At 45.8% G+C, this 15,607-nt stretch overlaps 1 protein-coding gene across 3 annotated transcripts in view; it reads right to left on the reverse strand.

Moving 5' to 3' along the window:
- Positions 1-10,894, reverse strand: part of Kdm5b (lysine demethylase 5B) — a 79,052-nt gene extending 68,158 nt beyond the window's left edge. For 2 of the 3 annotated variants that reach the window (XM_040276736.2, XM_005330333.5), the window contains exon 1: positions 10,495-10,892. In XM_040276736.2, coding sequence (XP_040132670.2) covers positions 10,495-10,698 — 204 coding nt within the window. In that variant the 5' untranslated portion in view covers positions 10,699-10,892. Of the gene's footprint in view, positions 1-10,494 lie in introns of all 3 variants that reach the window. The other variant, XM_078022603.1, reaches the window with a different exon arrangement.
- Positions 10,895-15,607: the final 4,713 nt, after the last annotated feature.

Consider the following 15,607-nt stretch of genomic DNA (forward strand, 5'->3'; position numbering starts at 1 on the left):
GGCAGGAGGATCACAAGTTCAAAATCAGCTTCAGCAACTTAGTGAGGCTGTATAACCTAGTGAGACCCTATCTTAAAATTAAATAAATAAAAAGGCTGGAGATGTGGCATAATAGTCAAGCAAGCACCCTTGGGTTCAATTCCTGGTAGGGGGGAAAAAATCCAAATACAGAAAAGCTTCATTCATCTAAAACAATAGAAGAATAACATTCTACACTTTCTGGTTTTGACAACAGGCTTTTGCCTTTTCAAGTTTCACTTAAAAAATCCCTTCACTTTTGAGGAAAATGAAGGATATATTTGGCACTGTGTCTCACTAAATCTGCCCCCAGACTCTTCTTAGCAATGGACAAATAAAGCTTTGGGATTTAAGCTCTTTGCAATCCATCAATTAATTAATCTAGACAGCAGCCCTAGGTCAGTGTCAGATCTCCTTAGAGCAGATGAGAAGGCACACACGGGGTACAACAACTTTGTCCAAGGTCATTTTGGAATTAGATTGAAAACTATCCACCAGGTTTTTAAAATCTAGAGACAATACTCCCCACCTCCTTTTCTCTTTTACATAATAAAAGAACTGGCTTTTAAGTAATAAATAAAATACAGCCACATAATAACTAATTTTTATCTCTACAAAACAATCTTTAAATATTACAGCACTTCACAAGAGATTACCATATGAATCGGAATCAACAAGTTCTAAATCATTATGTGAACTTCTGCCTGGTGGTGTCTCCTATCTAAGAAATTAAGTCACCCCCAGAAGGAGAAAGTGGGAAGCCCCAAGATTTTACTAGTAGAAAACATTTTTTGATGATCTAGTTTTTAAACTACCCATTTTAAAGAAAATATCTGAAAACATGTTAGTTAACATAAAAATTAAACAGAAACTGCAACATCCATCCTACTTCAAGTCAAATTACCACTCTGCACAGAAAACAACACAATCAACAACATTACTCTTCTAATTCTCATTTCCCTAAAACTCCTTTTCTAAAAAGGGACTTCATTCTGTTTCTTGGTACTCCTGACTCCCAACTCTGTTCTATCAGACTAACTACCAACTCTGTTCTGTCAGATTAACTACCCACTCTGACCATAAGTTGAGATAAAATGTGGTTGGTCAACACGAAATGGACAAATATTCAGAGAATGGAAAGATGCTAATAGAAAATGCACTCCAGGCACTCCTCACTCCCTCACCTGCAGCCTGCAGATGAACACGTTTCTACAAAGGTCACAAAAAATATGTATCAATGCAGCAAAGCTACTTGCTAAAACTCAGAGAAACAATCTCCACACTAATTGGGCAAAGTGACCATCACTCACTAAAGGCTTTAAACTTACTTTGAATTGCCCAAATATCACCTATAACCAGAACAGGACCCAAAGGTAAGCCAAGGGGCTTGGGATATGGCTCAGTGGTAGAGCATTTGCTTAGCATGCACCAAGCCCTGGGTTTGATCTCCAGAACTGCCTCCCACCACCAAGAAAAAGAGCTAGGTCAAGTTGTCCAGTCTACGACTGAATATTAATTAGTAGTTGTCTCAATACCAATGCTGATACTCTTTCTGCTCTTATATACAGAAAAAAATAGTTTAAAGGACTATTTTCTATACTTTTGTGTATACTTGAAATTCTTCATAATAAAAAATATTTGCAATAAAAAAATTTATACCCTGGCAGAACAAAGTAAAGTAATCAGTTTTTACATCTAAGAAAGTTTTAGTGACTTTAAAAGAGAATTTTTAGAAGTGGAATGAATCTAAGGTCATATATAAAGGTGCACAGGAACAATGCCTTGGGAGGAATGGCCTACAATTAAAGATTTGAATGTTTAAGCTGAGCAAGGTAGTGGGTTCTCCTAGTCTAAGTTTCTTGGAAGGCTGAGGCAGGAGGATCGGTGTGAGCACAGGAGTTTAAGGCCAGCCTGGGCTTTGAAGTGAGACCCTGGGCAGTTGGGGACGGAAAGGGAGTGGGGGATATATTTAAACCATGATGAGGAAAAAAGTACTAAAAAGAATGCACTTAGTCAGATTCCACATTTTTTTCCAAAAATCTTATAAGTATGGAGATGAAATGCCTCAATGTCCTAGAGGTAGCTTTTCTTCATTAGTATGGTTTAGTTCATAAACTTAGCTATAAAAGCAAATTCACCATACAACTCTTCTAACAGTTAATGATCCCAAAAAAAAGAACTTTTTTGAAGATGCACAAAGGTCATTTTATTTTAATATAGTACACAAAGGGGGCTGGGGATGTGGCTCAAGTGGTAGCACACTCGCATGCGTGCAGCCCAGGTTCAATCCTCAGCACCACATACAAACAAAGATGTTGTGTCCGCCGAAAACTAAAAAATAAATATTAAAAAATTTTCTCTCTTGGGCTGGGGATTTGGCTCAAGCGGTAGTGCGCTCACCTGGCATGCGTGCAGCCCGGGTTGGATCCTCAGCACCACACACAAAACAAAGATAAATATTAAAAAATTCTCTCTTCTCTCTCACTCTCTTAAAAAAAAAAAAAAAATTTCTCTCTCTTTAAAAAAATAAATAAATAAAATAAAGTACACAAAGGTCATCTTCAATCCCAAACTATAGCAGTTAATAAATACTGAAGAAATCCTAGCCAGGTGTGGTGATGTGCACCTATATTCCTAACAATTTAGGAGGCCGAGGCAAGAGGATTGCAAATTGGAGGCCAGCCTCCGTAATTTAGTGAGGGAGCCCTTAAGACCCTGTCTCAAAAAATTAAACTGGGCAAGCACACGCCTGTAACCACAGCAACTTGAGAAGCTAAGGCAGAAGGATCTCAAGTTCCAAAGCGAGCATCAGCAACTTAGCAAAGCCCACCCTATCTCAAAATAAAATATAAAAAGTTAGGGGGCTGAGGATGTGGCTCAAGCGGTAGTGCGCTCGCCTGGCATGTGTGTGGCCTAAGTTCGATCCTCAGCACCACATACAAAAAAAACCAAAGATGTTGTGTCCACCGAAAACTAAAAAATAAATATTTAAAAAAAAAAAAGAGTTAGGGATGTGGCTCAGTGGTTAAGTGTCCCTGGGTTCAATCCCTTGTACCAAAAAAATTAAAATTAAAAAAGGACTGGGGACATAGCTCAGTGGTAGAGTGCCCCTAGGTTCAATCTCAGCACCCATAAACGAAAAAAGAAGAAAAAAATCCTTATTAGAGTGCATACAATTCTCACATCTTAAACAAGTTTCTCACAACTCGGGGTTTTTTTGTTTTGTTTTGTTTTGTTTTCCTTTTTGACACAAGGGACTGAACTCTGGGGCCCCTGTACCACTTAGCTATATCCCCAGTCCTTTTTACTTTTTATTTTGAGATAGCAGACCCTTAGGATCTCACTACTCAGTTACTGAGGCTGGCCTCCAACTTATGACCCTCCTGTCTCAGCCTCCCAAATCACTGGGACCATTGGTGTGTGCCACCATACCCAGTTACAACTCAGTTTTTAAAGGTAGCTACCACAGGCTGGAGATGCAGACTAGCGGTAGAACAATTGCCTAGCATGCACTAGGTCTTGGGTTCAATTCTCCATCAGCATGGGGAGGGGCACTCTACCACTTTTAAAGTTGCTCAAACTTTAAAACCAAAAGTTGAGCCCAGCTGCTCAGGAAGCTGAGGCAGTAGAAAAGCCAGCCTCAGCAAGAGCAAGGTGCTAAGCAACTTAGTGGGACTCTGGTCTCTAAATAAAATACAAAATACAGGGTTGAACCCTGAGTTCAATCTCTGCTATAAAAAATAAAACAAAATAACAAAAATTTGTAACAGCAGCCCAGGGACATGGCCTTCCCAAGATATAATCCCACTCACCCTAAGGGCTCCATCAATACTCCTCTTGGTGATTCCTCTTCAGGAAACCCAAACAATAAAAATTTTATAAAGCAGACCCTTCCAATTCCTAACATTTATTCACCTAATTATTATTTTTTTTTAGGTTGGCAAAACTTTAAATAGGCAACATAAGCATAATGTCCAGAAAATACCTAATGCTCCCAGAAAAAGAAGAATCACACAATTTCAACACAAACCAAGCCAAAAAGATGTGCAAGGACAAAAGCAAGATCTTCCTAGTGGTCTTTCAAACTCAGAAATGGCATTTGGAAAGAGGCACATAAGTAGGCATCAAAGAATGCAAATGCCAAGAACCTAATTAGCATTTTTATTTGGGGGCAGATGGACTTTCCCTTATCTTCTTCTATGGCCTACATTAATGTGGACCAATTAAGACAACAATAAGGTTACAAGAAACTACAAAAAGGGCTGATATAGCTCAGTTAGTGGACTGCTTGCCTCATATGCACAAAGCCCTGGGTTCAATCCCCACCACCACAAAAAAGAAAGGTGCCAGCAAGTCACCTTGATCTTAGACTTCTGACCTCCAGAACTGAGAAAATACATTTGGAAAAAAAAAGAACCTACAAAAAGATCCCATGATGGTACATAAACCAGGTGATTTTTGGAGGGAAGGGGCAAGTAGTGGGGACTGAATCCAGAAGGGTGTTAACACAAAGTCCCTTTTTATGTATCTGAGATAAGGTCTCACTAACTTGCCAGAAGATGACCTTGAACTTTGGATCCTTCTGCCTCAGCCTCCCAGCAAATTTGGATTATAGGCATGCACCGGGGCCTGGCTCTATTTTTTTTTTTAAGTTTACAAATAACTTCTTAACCTTTCTAAAAGAAAACTCCCTCAAAGGCAGATTTCTGCCTACCTATATATATATTCAAGTATCCCAAACATACTGGACTTTGTTATTGTCCCCCAAATTAAACAAATAAATAAGTTTATCAGTAAGCTATCAACCAGAAATGCTCCAAGAGTAGGTTAATAGATCATAAAGAAAATTAAATACTTCAGAGCTGGGGATGTAGCTCAGTTGGTAGAGGGCTTATCTCACATGCACAAGGCCCTGGGTTCAACCCTCAGCACTACAAAAGAAAAAGGGGGGGGGGAATTAAATACTTCAAAAAAAAAAAAAAAAAAGAATGAGTTTATAGGGCAGGGCTCCCGTAATCCCAGACTCTTTGGAGGCTGAAGCACCAAAACCTGAACTTGGAGGATCCAAGTTCAGGGCTGGCCTCAGTGATTTAGCAAAGCCCTAAGCAACTTGGGGAGGCCCTGTGTCAAAATAAAAAGCAAAAAGGATTAGGGATATAGGTCAGGGATAAAGTGCCCCTAGATTCAATCCACAGTCCAAAAAAAAAAAAAAAAGAGAAAAAAGAATTTATGGGTTAATACTTTTCCTTTTTATGTCTCTAAAATAAAAGAATGTAAACCCTGGCTTTAATAGAGAACCCTTATTTAACACTTTACAAAGGCAATTCTATATTCATTTTACTTGTTAAAGTAAAATTTATTTTACTTTAGATTGCATGTTTAAAATCATATCCTGGGGCTAGGGATGTGGCTCAAGCGGTAGGGTTCGATCCCCAGCACCACATACCAAAGATGTTGTGTCCGCCGAAAACTAAAAAATAAATATTAAAAATAAATTCCCTCTCTCTCTCTCTCTCTCTCTCTCTCTCTCTAAAAAAAAATAGTCACATGTATTTAAAAAAAAATCATATCCTATAATCATGGGAAGGGAAATTTTTCCAATGGGGGTGGGGACCAATCTTTAGCTGACTCATGTATTTGCAATATCATTCACATTCCACTCTATTTGTTGATTAGCTCAGTAAGAATTATATAGATGAATAGATGTTCCTGACTCCTATAGTACATCCCATTTGCCACTGGTAGGTGAAATTTGGGTAAATATCCTCTTATACACTACAACAAATAAAGTATATTTTTGCTTTGTTTAAGGTAAATACTTGTGACCTAGAACTGCAGAACTTCATTCAAACTCTTACCTTCTACTAAGTTTTTCCTCCAGGGCATTACAGTCCTAAAATTTTTTTAGTTTTAGGTGGACACAATCTTTTGTTTATTTGGTGCTGAGGATTGAACCCAGTGCCTCAAAGCATGCTAGGTGAGCGCTCTACCACTGAGCCCCAGCCCCAGCCCCAGCCCCAGCCCCAGCTCAATGGTCTTTCAGACCATTTGTTCCCACATGATGATCATGAAGGGGGAGGCAGAAACTGACTTTCCCCTCTTCATGGTCATGAATGCAGCTTCCTGGCTCTCTGTTCAGCTGAGGTGAAAGAAGCCTCTGGAGCTGGAAGAGTCTTCCTCGGCTCCAAGACAGCTGGGCTGCCGCCACCACGTGCTCTGGCCTGGAGTCTCCTGAGTGTGCTGGCATGGTGGGGGTGCTTCTCCAGGGACCGAGGTGGAGAAGCCTGAGGGTACTAGCTATCCCTGCATTTACCCTATAATTTCCAAGGTACATTAGTTTCTGAATGAGACCATTTTCTGTTGCTATAACTAAATGCCAGAGTTGGGTACTTTTAAAAGATCATAGCTTTGGAGGTTGAAGTCCTAAGTTGGGTGGCCCCCTCTGTTGAGGGCCTCCTTGGCTGCATCACAGTAAGACAGACAAGTGGGAACCGAAATGGCCATATGCAGGAAGGGCACCAAGCGCTGGGATGGCGTGGATAGCCTTGCTTCAGACCAGCAGCGCTTTTGCAATAATTTACAGTCCTAAATTTGTCTTAAAAAGCAGTTACAAGCTAGAAGTAGTGGTGCACATCTGTAATCCCAGCTACTTGGAAGGTTGAGGCAAGAGGATCACAAATTGGAGGCTGGCCTCAGCAATTTATAGAGACCCTGTCTCAAAATAAAAAAGGATGGGCTAGGGTTGTGGCTCGGCAGTAAAGTGCTTGCCTAGCACCTGTGAGGCGCTGAATTAGAAAAATGTTTTATGCCCAACTACGTACGACTAAAAATTTATATACATAAAAAGGATAAGGAGGTGGCTCACTGTTACAAAGACCTCTGGGTTCAATTGCCAGCAACAAATGTAGGTACAAATGGGTACAGGGTTTCTTTGGGGAAGATAAAAATGTTCTAAAAATTGACTGAAAGCACAACTCTGTGAAAATACCTCAAACCAATAAATGTACACTCTAAACTGGTGAATTGCATGGCATATATTTATTTTAATAAAGTTAATTTTTAAAAGTAATTTCAAGTTTGCTTTTTTGTTTGTTTTTTGCTCAAGGATGTTTCTATTTTTAAATTTAATGTGACCAAATAATAACCACAACCAAAGAAAGATCTTACTCAAAGATGCTGACTATGTTAAAACAAAGTAGTTTTTTACCTTGGCTATAAAGGTGAAGGAAAACGCTAATGACCACAGAAGTTAAAGCTGAAAAAAAGTATCTGTTGTGCCACTTGGGGTTTGATCTAAATCTCTACTTTTGGACAAAAGTGGAACTTGCCTATCTATGGCCAAATGTTAGCTGTTTTAAGGCAAAAAAGTTATTAAAGCCATCAAATATGTCCCTATAAAACTTGGAGGATTCAAAAAAGGGTCTACTAAGCAGCTAACTATTCTTGCCTAATAGTTACACTCCTAAAATTAATGATCTCCAAACACCGAAAGTGATATGGAAAATACCACTTTAAACAGAAATCTTATTAAAAGAGGAAATTAAAATTTGAATTTTAAAGGCAATAAAACCAGAAACCAGATTAATTATAAATTTAAAAAGATCTCTGCTGAGAAAATCTGGTTATCCTAAGTATTTGCTATCATTTGAAACAAAGGTTTATTTCTCTCTTTAAAACCAAAACCCAGGTTTTGAGTATAGTCTTCTTGACTTATTACTTTCATCACTTTTAATCTTACTGTATTTTCACAAATTTCTGTGTACTCCTATACTCCCAACATACAAAGTAACATGAATATCCTAAGTTTTCACAAGCCAAGCAGCTCTGTACCCTAAGAAAACAGGTAAAAACTTAAGCTATGGAAGCACCATTAATAAAGGTAAAAACAAAAGGGAACAGAAATGCTTTATAATTCTACCCTTTACCTCCTAACAAGTAAAATACCAAACGTCCCAATGCCCCTTTTAATACAGCCACTGGTACTCCAAAAACTCAAGAAAAATCGTCTACAAACATATACATTATAAAGCTATCACCATGGAAAATTTCATGTCTCTTCAGGTGTTTTTTTGTTGTTGTTGTTTTTGCTGTATTTCAACTGTATGAAACCACTTGTTCACAGTTAGTTTTCCCAAAAAACAGTTGCTAAAACAAAGAATGTTTACATATCTTAAGAAGCCTTTGTTCCAATAAGACCCCTCTTCAAGACTATAACTTCTGGAAAGATTTTCCTTTTTTTGGTTATATCAACAGCAAATAGTCCCAAACTCTTTCCATTTGGGAGAGGAGTTTGTAAAACAAAGGAGGAGGCAAGCCCCCTTCACACAAAGAAGGTCTACAAAACAGAGCACTGGTCATGTTTGTAGATTATTTGTTCCTCCTTACCCCTTCCTCAGGCTGTAGTATGTAGTACTCTCAATACAAAATGGTGGCCATCATGTCTGTCTGACATTCAGGGTGGGAAAAGGCAACACAATCGCATTTTGCAAAGACTGCCATTAGTGTGCTAGCCCAGATGAGGAAATGGGTTGCCAAAACCTAACCAGAGCAACACTATGTTTTCGGTAAAAGGGATTTATAAAAGGAAAAGAAAGCAAGATAAAGGACTTACCCCAGCCCTAGTATACCACAATACCAACATGGAGGACAACTCCCAGGAACCTAACTCGGAACCTAACTCTTCACGTTTTGGTTACCATGAACTTGCTCAGGTTGCCTAATTTCTGAATAAAATCTCATTAATGCAAACGTCCAACATTCATATTCATCCTTCCCCACATCTGCCATAAAGCTAAATTGCTGAAATGTTGGAAACATTATTCTTCATGAATTAAAATCTTGACTCTAACCAAACCCAGTGTAACTTTTGCAGGCCTATCTACACTCTAAAGAAATGTACTTCCCGTAAGCAACAATAATCAACCTTGTCCACTTCCCTGGAAGAAACGGATCTATTTTCAAACATTTTCCCCACACCAGCTGGCCAGCTGTCTTTTGAGGCTATATTTCATCTCCATTTTAAAATTTCTCCCCCAAAAAAAGGCAAAGTCTGGAGTCCGTGTTTTTATTTTTTATTGGGGGGTGGGGGCGGGGGTGGTTAAGACTTTACTCGAGATCTCCCTCAAAAACGGCTTTCCAAAACACAGTGATTACACACGGAATCCCGGCAACTCGAAATGTCATTACAAAGAGCAAGTTTAAGGGACAAGGGGGAGGGGGGGTCTTTTTCCACTCATGGAGGGGGGGCGGGGGAAGAGTGGGGAGAAAATTCTTAAAAACAGTAGGAAAGGCAGTTAAACCTCCTTTCAACCGTCCCAGCCCGTCCAACCGTCGTTTAGGCCAACTCCGGCTCGAACCATCCCAAAAGGTGGGCGAAAAAACAGGGGTGTCGGAGCGCATCCAGTTCCGGCTGGGGGGTGGGGGACAGGGAGGGGTTGGCCGGGTTTTCCTCCGCGGACGTTGGAGCCGTTAGGGATGTTTCGGAAGCACCCCACCCCTCACTCACAGCCCCCCCCCAGGCGCTTCAGACAGGGCTTGGAGGGCTCGCTGGGTGGTCGGGCAGGTCGGGAGCCAGGGGTGAATTCGGCCGCGGTCCGGCGTCTGACATCTCCCCCACCCCATCCCACCAACCCCGCCAGGCCTCCCCCGGGAGCCGCGCGGCCCGGCCAGAAGTCGGCGTGGGCGCATCCGCGAGCGTGGGCGGGCATCGGGGCCCACCGCCGCCAGTCCTGCTCACATCATCCCAAAAGTGCCCCCCAAACACTTGTGTCCCCCAACACACCACCGCTCCAGGCCCAACCCGCAGCTCCTCCCCGCCCCCCGGCAGCGCTGGCCGCCTCTCCCCGACCCAGGCCTGGGGGCCACCTGGAGACCCGGGGACCAGGGGGTGGGGGGGTGCCCTGGTCTGGAGGGTGGGGCGCCCAGGTGAGGGCCGCTCCGGGCCGACGCCGCCACCACACAAAGGACCAGGGGCTCCCGCCGCCATATTGAAAACTTTCCTCCTCGCACGACAACTCGAAAGTCCCCCACCCCCACCCCATCACACACCCCCGCACCCCGGGGGAGGAGGCGAGGACCAGCCTGCGGAGCCCGGCCGGGCCCTGAGCCCTCCCTCCACGCCCGCGCCTCCGCTGAGCTCCGGGAGGAAACTCCCCCGCGACCACCTCCGGCTCCTGCCACCACTCCGTCCGGAACCGAACCCGAACCCCCAGGCCCGGCCGCGCACCCGTCCGCCCGAGCCTGGCCGCCACCCGGCCCTCGCATGGCATCGCCGAAGCCCCGCTCTTCCACACTCCTTATCTCCCACCCAGAAGAAGCCCGGGTCTTCCTCCCACTGCCTCAACCGGGCAGCCCCAAACTTGACGAGGCCTGCGGGGCGACTACTCCCCGCCCCCCGCGCCTCGGGCCTCCGGGCCCCGCGCGTCCTCGCTCCCTCCCCCAGCCACGAGCAGAATCCGGGGTGCTGGCGTGACTCACCGGCGGCGGCCGCACCTTACAGATCCCGGTCTGCTCGGCTATGGGCCGGATCTTGTGGATGAAAGCGAAGGGGTCCGCGAACTCTTCCCAGCTGGGCTCGAAGACCGGACACTCAGGAGGAGGCAGGAACTCGCCCAGCGGCCCCGGGCTCCCAAGGGGCAGAGCCGGGCGCGGGCCCTGGGGCAGCGCGGTGGCCGGCTCCATCACCGGCGGTCAGGCAGGGCCGAGGACTAGGTGGGCTCCGGGACCGCGGCTGCGAGCTCCGCTCTGTCCGAGACCTGTACAGACGCGGCTCGGGCGATAGCAAGTCCGACTTGTACTAGCAACGGCAGCACCTTGGGCTTTTTCAGCCTTCCTCCGACGACGTCTTGCCGCTAACCCACGCCGTGCGCCTCCGCCGCCACGGCGAGGAAAAAGAGTCCCACCCCCACCCCCACCCCCACCCCGCACCGAGCTCTCCGCCCCGCCCCCGAGTCGGGAGGGGCCGGGCCTTCCGCCTGGGATAGAGTCTATCCTTCTGATTGAGTTGCGCCAACATCTACTGACCGTTTACTATGTATCAGAGTTACTGCCCTGAAGAAGTTAATAGACGGGTAGAGAAGATCGGACCCACAAGGCGATCATTTAATCGTGTAGTATACTGTGCCACGATATAAGTATACACTTATATATACAGGAGGGGCAGAAAGAGTATTGAGAATAGGAGAGGATTTTCCGGGTAAAAGGAACAGCTTGAACAGAAGACTAGCATGGATGTGAGAAGACAACAGTAAGGATGGTAGTACTTTTGAGTACTTGCGTATCCTACTGTTCTAAATGTTGTATATGATTAATCAGTCTACACAACAACCCCATGAGTTAAGTATTCTTTCTTACATGTTACAAAAAGGAATATTAAGCAATTTGTCCAAATACATAAAACTATTAAGTGATGGGAACTATTTATTAGGAGGTAGTCGTGTTGCAGGGAAACGAGTTATCCTCAACCACATGACAAGGTTGGATTTGAAAGGAACAAAGGCTCTTGAGATAATCTTGAAATCGTGGAGCTAAAATTAAGACAGTGATGCTATTGATTAGGAGGAAGAGATGCACATGCAGGAAATAAAATTAGGGATGAAGGGAAGGAACCATGAGTATTAAGGATGAATCTAGTGTGTGGCATACCTGTCTGAGTGGCCCCCTAGCATCGCCTGGACATTCACTCAGATCATACTATACATAAAAAGCCATTCTAGGGAAGAAGATAATGTGTTCACTTCTGGATGTGTTGAATTTGAGGTGTCTCTGGTACATACTGCTGGAGATATCCAACAGGTTGAAAGATATAAATCTGAAGGGGAGACATAAATCTGGGGATTATTAGCATATAGGTAATAGTTATTAGTTATGTAATGTTAATCGTGCAAAAGGCACTGGGAAGGTATTGCTGTTATCCCCATTTTGCAGCAAAGGCAAGGGAGGCATAGTAAGGGTAACTAATTTGGAGATATAAATATATTTGAAGCACCTTTGGGGGATGGGGGAGTACGTTTAGCCCCAGAAAAGGTGATAACAGTTCAAAATGTAGAATTTCAACACTGAATTGATCTCCTTTATTCAGAAAGCAGCCATCTCCATGAAAGGACTGCTTATCATGATCGCCTTGAGGAGTCATCACTGAAGCCCTACCCCTGCTTTCAAATTCTTCAAGAGTAATTTCATCAGATTCATCTTATCCTTAAGGATCTCCAATTAGATTTAAAAAAAAAATGGAGGGAGGGAGGAAAAGAAAAGAAGGCCTTTTCTTCATTAAACTTCCCAGAGGTATACAGCAGTCCTTGGAGATGGTAGACCTTTTCTTAGATCTCTAGGGCTTTGGATAAGCTTTTTCCTTCTCCCCACTGAAATAGAGCCTCAAGCTAAGGGGGCAGCTGGCAACCCCATTAGAGGGAAAAAAAAATCAGTATAAGATAGTAGATATGGCAAGTTATTATGGTAGAATCTAGATAGTGGATCTAGAGGAATTTGTGCAGTTTTAACTTTGCTGAAATTTTTTCACAATAAAGTGTTAGGGAGAGCAGTCATTGTATTTGGGGGGCATTTCTGGAATTGATTTCCTGTCATGCGCTATTTCTTGGGAGAGCAGTAAGAATTTTGACCCTTTATAGTGTTGGCATCCTACAAGCTGGGTGGGTATAACTTCGACAAGAAATCTCGATATATGTATGTGAATAGAGACTATTATTTAACCGAAGGGCACAGGAGGAATGAACCTAAGAAAATCTTTTTCAGCAGTATGGTAGAACTCCTTCTCGCTCCCAATTCTCAAGGTCTCCCAATCCTGCTTCCTCCATTTCCGGTAGTGCCCCTAAAGGATGAGATACTGTAGCTCCCAGATCAGGCAGCAGCTGTTTGGCTCTGCACGCACCCGATGTGACGTTAAGGAAGGGGGCGGTTGCCAGGATAGCTAGGGGAACCTAGGGACCGGGAGAGCTCTCCTGGAAGGCGACAGCTCCCCCGCCCCGCAGAAGACGCTTCCCCTTGCCCTTTATGATGTGTGTTTACATGGGCGGAGGGATCCCTCTCCAGCTGACAGCCACACCGCGACCGGCTCTTCTTTTTTTAAAGAGCCTAGCCACAGGCCGTGATTGGCCGCGGCCCGGGCTGCATCAGCCTCCGGGGGCGGAGCCCGGGCCGCATTGTCTCTTCTGGGGCCGGCTGGACGCCCCAGAGGCCGGACCTGGGCAACCCCGGCCGGGAGGTGCTGGGGCTACGGCTCCCCGAGGGCCGGGAGCAAGGCCCGGGCGGGGCCAGATCCAGGTTCCCGGGGGAAAGCGGGGCTGCAGCGCGGGCGGCCCGAGCGGAACCAAACCCCGTTCCGAGTGCCACGTCTCCAGGAACCCCCTCCTTACTCTTGGACAACACTCCACCCCCGCCCTGGCCTCCGTCCCCCAAACTACCCCCATTTGTGCGGCTTCAGATCGTATCGATACATTGCTAGGATCGTCATCTGCTTTCGCTCCTCTCAGCCCCCAGACCTCACGCCCCCAACCTGCTGGGTCCCACTCCCGCCTGCTCCCCCGGATCTGCCTTCGCCTCGAGACTCGCCCGCCCGCTGCTGCGTCCCGGAGCTTCTTCCGGTCGCCGCGATGGGAAGACCACGCTCCTGGGTTCCAAACGGAGAGAGCGACCTTCCTCTACCTCCTCATCCCTCCGCTCACTGCCGGGGACTCGGCCAACGAATGATGGGGGGCAGGCCCGGCTCCCCAGCGACCAGGGAGGGGGCGGCGGCCAGCACAGCACGTAGCGCACGTGTAGAGCCCGCTCCCCACCTCCGCCGCCGCCGCGGCCAACGGGGACGACTTCCCAGGGCTCCGGCGGTCGCGCGCGCCTCCCTTCCGCCCAGACTTCGGGTCTGCGCCTCCGAACACCCTTCCCTCCGCAGCCCTGCTGGTCCTTCCCTGGTTTCCCGAGGGTCCCGTGCACAGCTAGCGCATCTCAGCTGCTCTTCTCCGATCCGTGCCATCCTCCCAGCTCGCCACCTCTGGTGCTCTGGAATGTTTGGTGTCAGATGTCCTCAGGACAAACCACAAACCTATGGGATTTGTCTCCTTGTTTTATTTATTTTGTGGATTCCCTCAATACTGGGCTCCTACCCTTTATCGCTGCACATGTGACTCGCTATGTCTTTTCTTCCACCAGTGTCCCTGTCCTCTCCTCGGCACATACGTGCCTCTTCCCTCAGATAGTAAGCCGCTAGAGGGAAGGACTGAAGTCCCTCTCTGTGCCCGGAACCAGACACGTGGTAGACGCTTCACCAATATTGAAAGGGAGGGGAAATGGGCTTGAGTTTCTGTGATTCCAGTAGGCTGAGGATAGAGTTTTGGGCAACTGTGGGAAAGAATCTGCTTGCCCACACGGAGCTGGAAAGAAGCTCACAGCAGACTGGAGGTGGGGCATTGGGGGCGCCCGCTTGGTGGGTGAACACGAGAAAATCCCATCTTTTCTCAGTCTCCCCCGCCCAGTCCCCTGCCCTACTTAATTCCCTGGAACCCTCAACCTTTCCCTTTGGCTGCACTGGTCTCTTCTGTGGGACTTCAGTGCTCCCTGTTCTACCTCAACTCCAGCTGCAGTTCACACCAGGGTAAAGGTTTCATTTCCTTAGGAAGCTGAGTATAGGTCTTAAGGAGGCTCCTGGTAACTAAATACCTTTTCCTCTTCCCATCTCCTCTCCCTCTCCAGCCCTGGTTCTTCCTTTCTCTTTATTCTGTTGCTGGGGATCACACCGAGGGCCTTCTGCATGGTAGGAAAAGGGCTATACCAAGAGTTACACCCACCAGCACCTTCTCCAGTCCTGGTATCTCTTCCCTGCTGACTCAGCCCAACTGAGATCCAAGAGTACTGCACCTTCGTCCTAAATTTTGGCTTACTTGGGTGTGGAACCTAAAGGACTAGACCCTGGTATGGGTCAGGCACTGGCAAATGGGATGTTCCCACGGTGCCAGCTACCTTGGCTACCCTGCCTATAGGAGGGGCAGAGTAACACCAGGGCTTCCAGGTGTGCCTTCCCATTCCGGTTGGGCCACTTTAGAAGCTTGGAACTCCCAAGGAGCAATATTGTGCATGCTTCTGAGAGAAGCTTAGAGGGAACCCCACATTCCCCATTAGTTCTGCAACTCTACCACCAGCACCCCATCTCAGGTCTCAGAGTTGAGGGGACCCTGTCAGTATGCTCAATGGCCTTGGATAGCTGGAATGTTTGGAATCCTCTGTATCTGGGATGACTTCTGTATCTGGGGGAGACTTTAACAGGATAAAAGACTGCAACACTATGTCAGAACTTGAGAGAGCACCACCCCATTTACCTTGCCCCTTTGAAATTCTGCATTCAACCACATCATGCTGAGCACAGCGTCTGACAGAGTAAATGGTAAATGCTCATTCCCCTTTTTCTCTTCCTTGGCAAGAAGGGGTGATTTGTGAACACTTGGAAATAACATTCTAACATGAATAAGACAGGGCCACCAGCCAGGAGTAATTCACAGTCTACTTGACTGAACTTATGAAGTATGTGGTATTATTGTCATCATTTTTCAGAGAAATTGAGATTCAGAAAGGCTGATCAGTCAAA

This window comes from Ictidomys tridecemlineatus, chromosome 10 (genome assembly GCF_052094955.1).
Source record: "Ictidomys tridecemlineatus isolate mIctTri1 chromosome 10, mIctTri1.hap1, whole genome shotgun sequence".
Taxonomy (NCBI): domain Eukaryota; kingdom Metazoa; phylum Chordata; class Mammalia; order Rodentia; family Sciuridae; genus Ictidomys; species Ictidomys tridecemlineatus.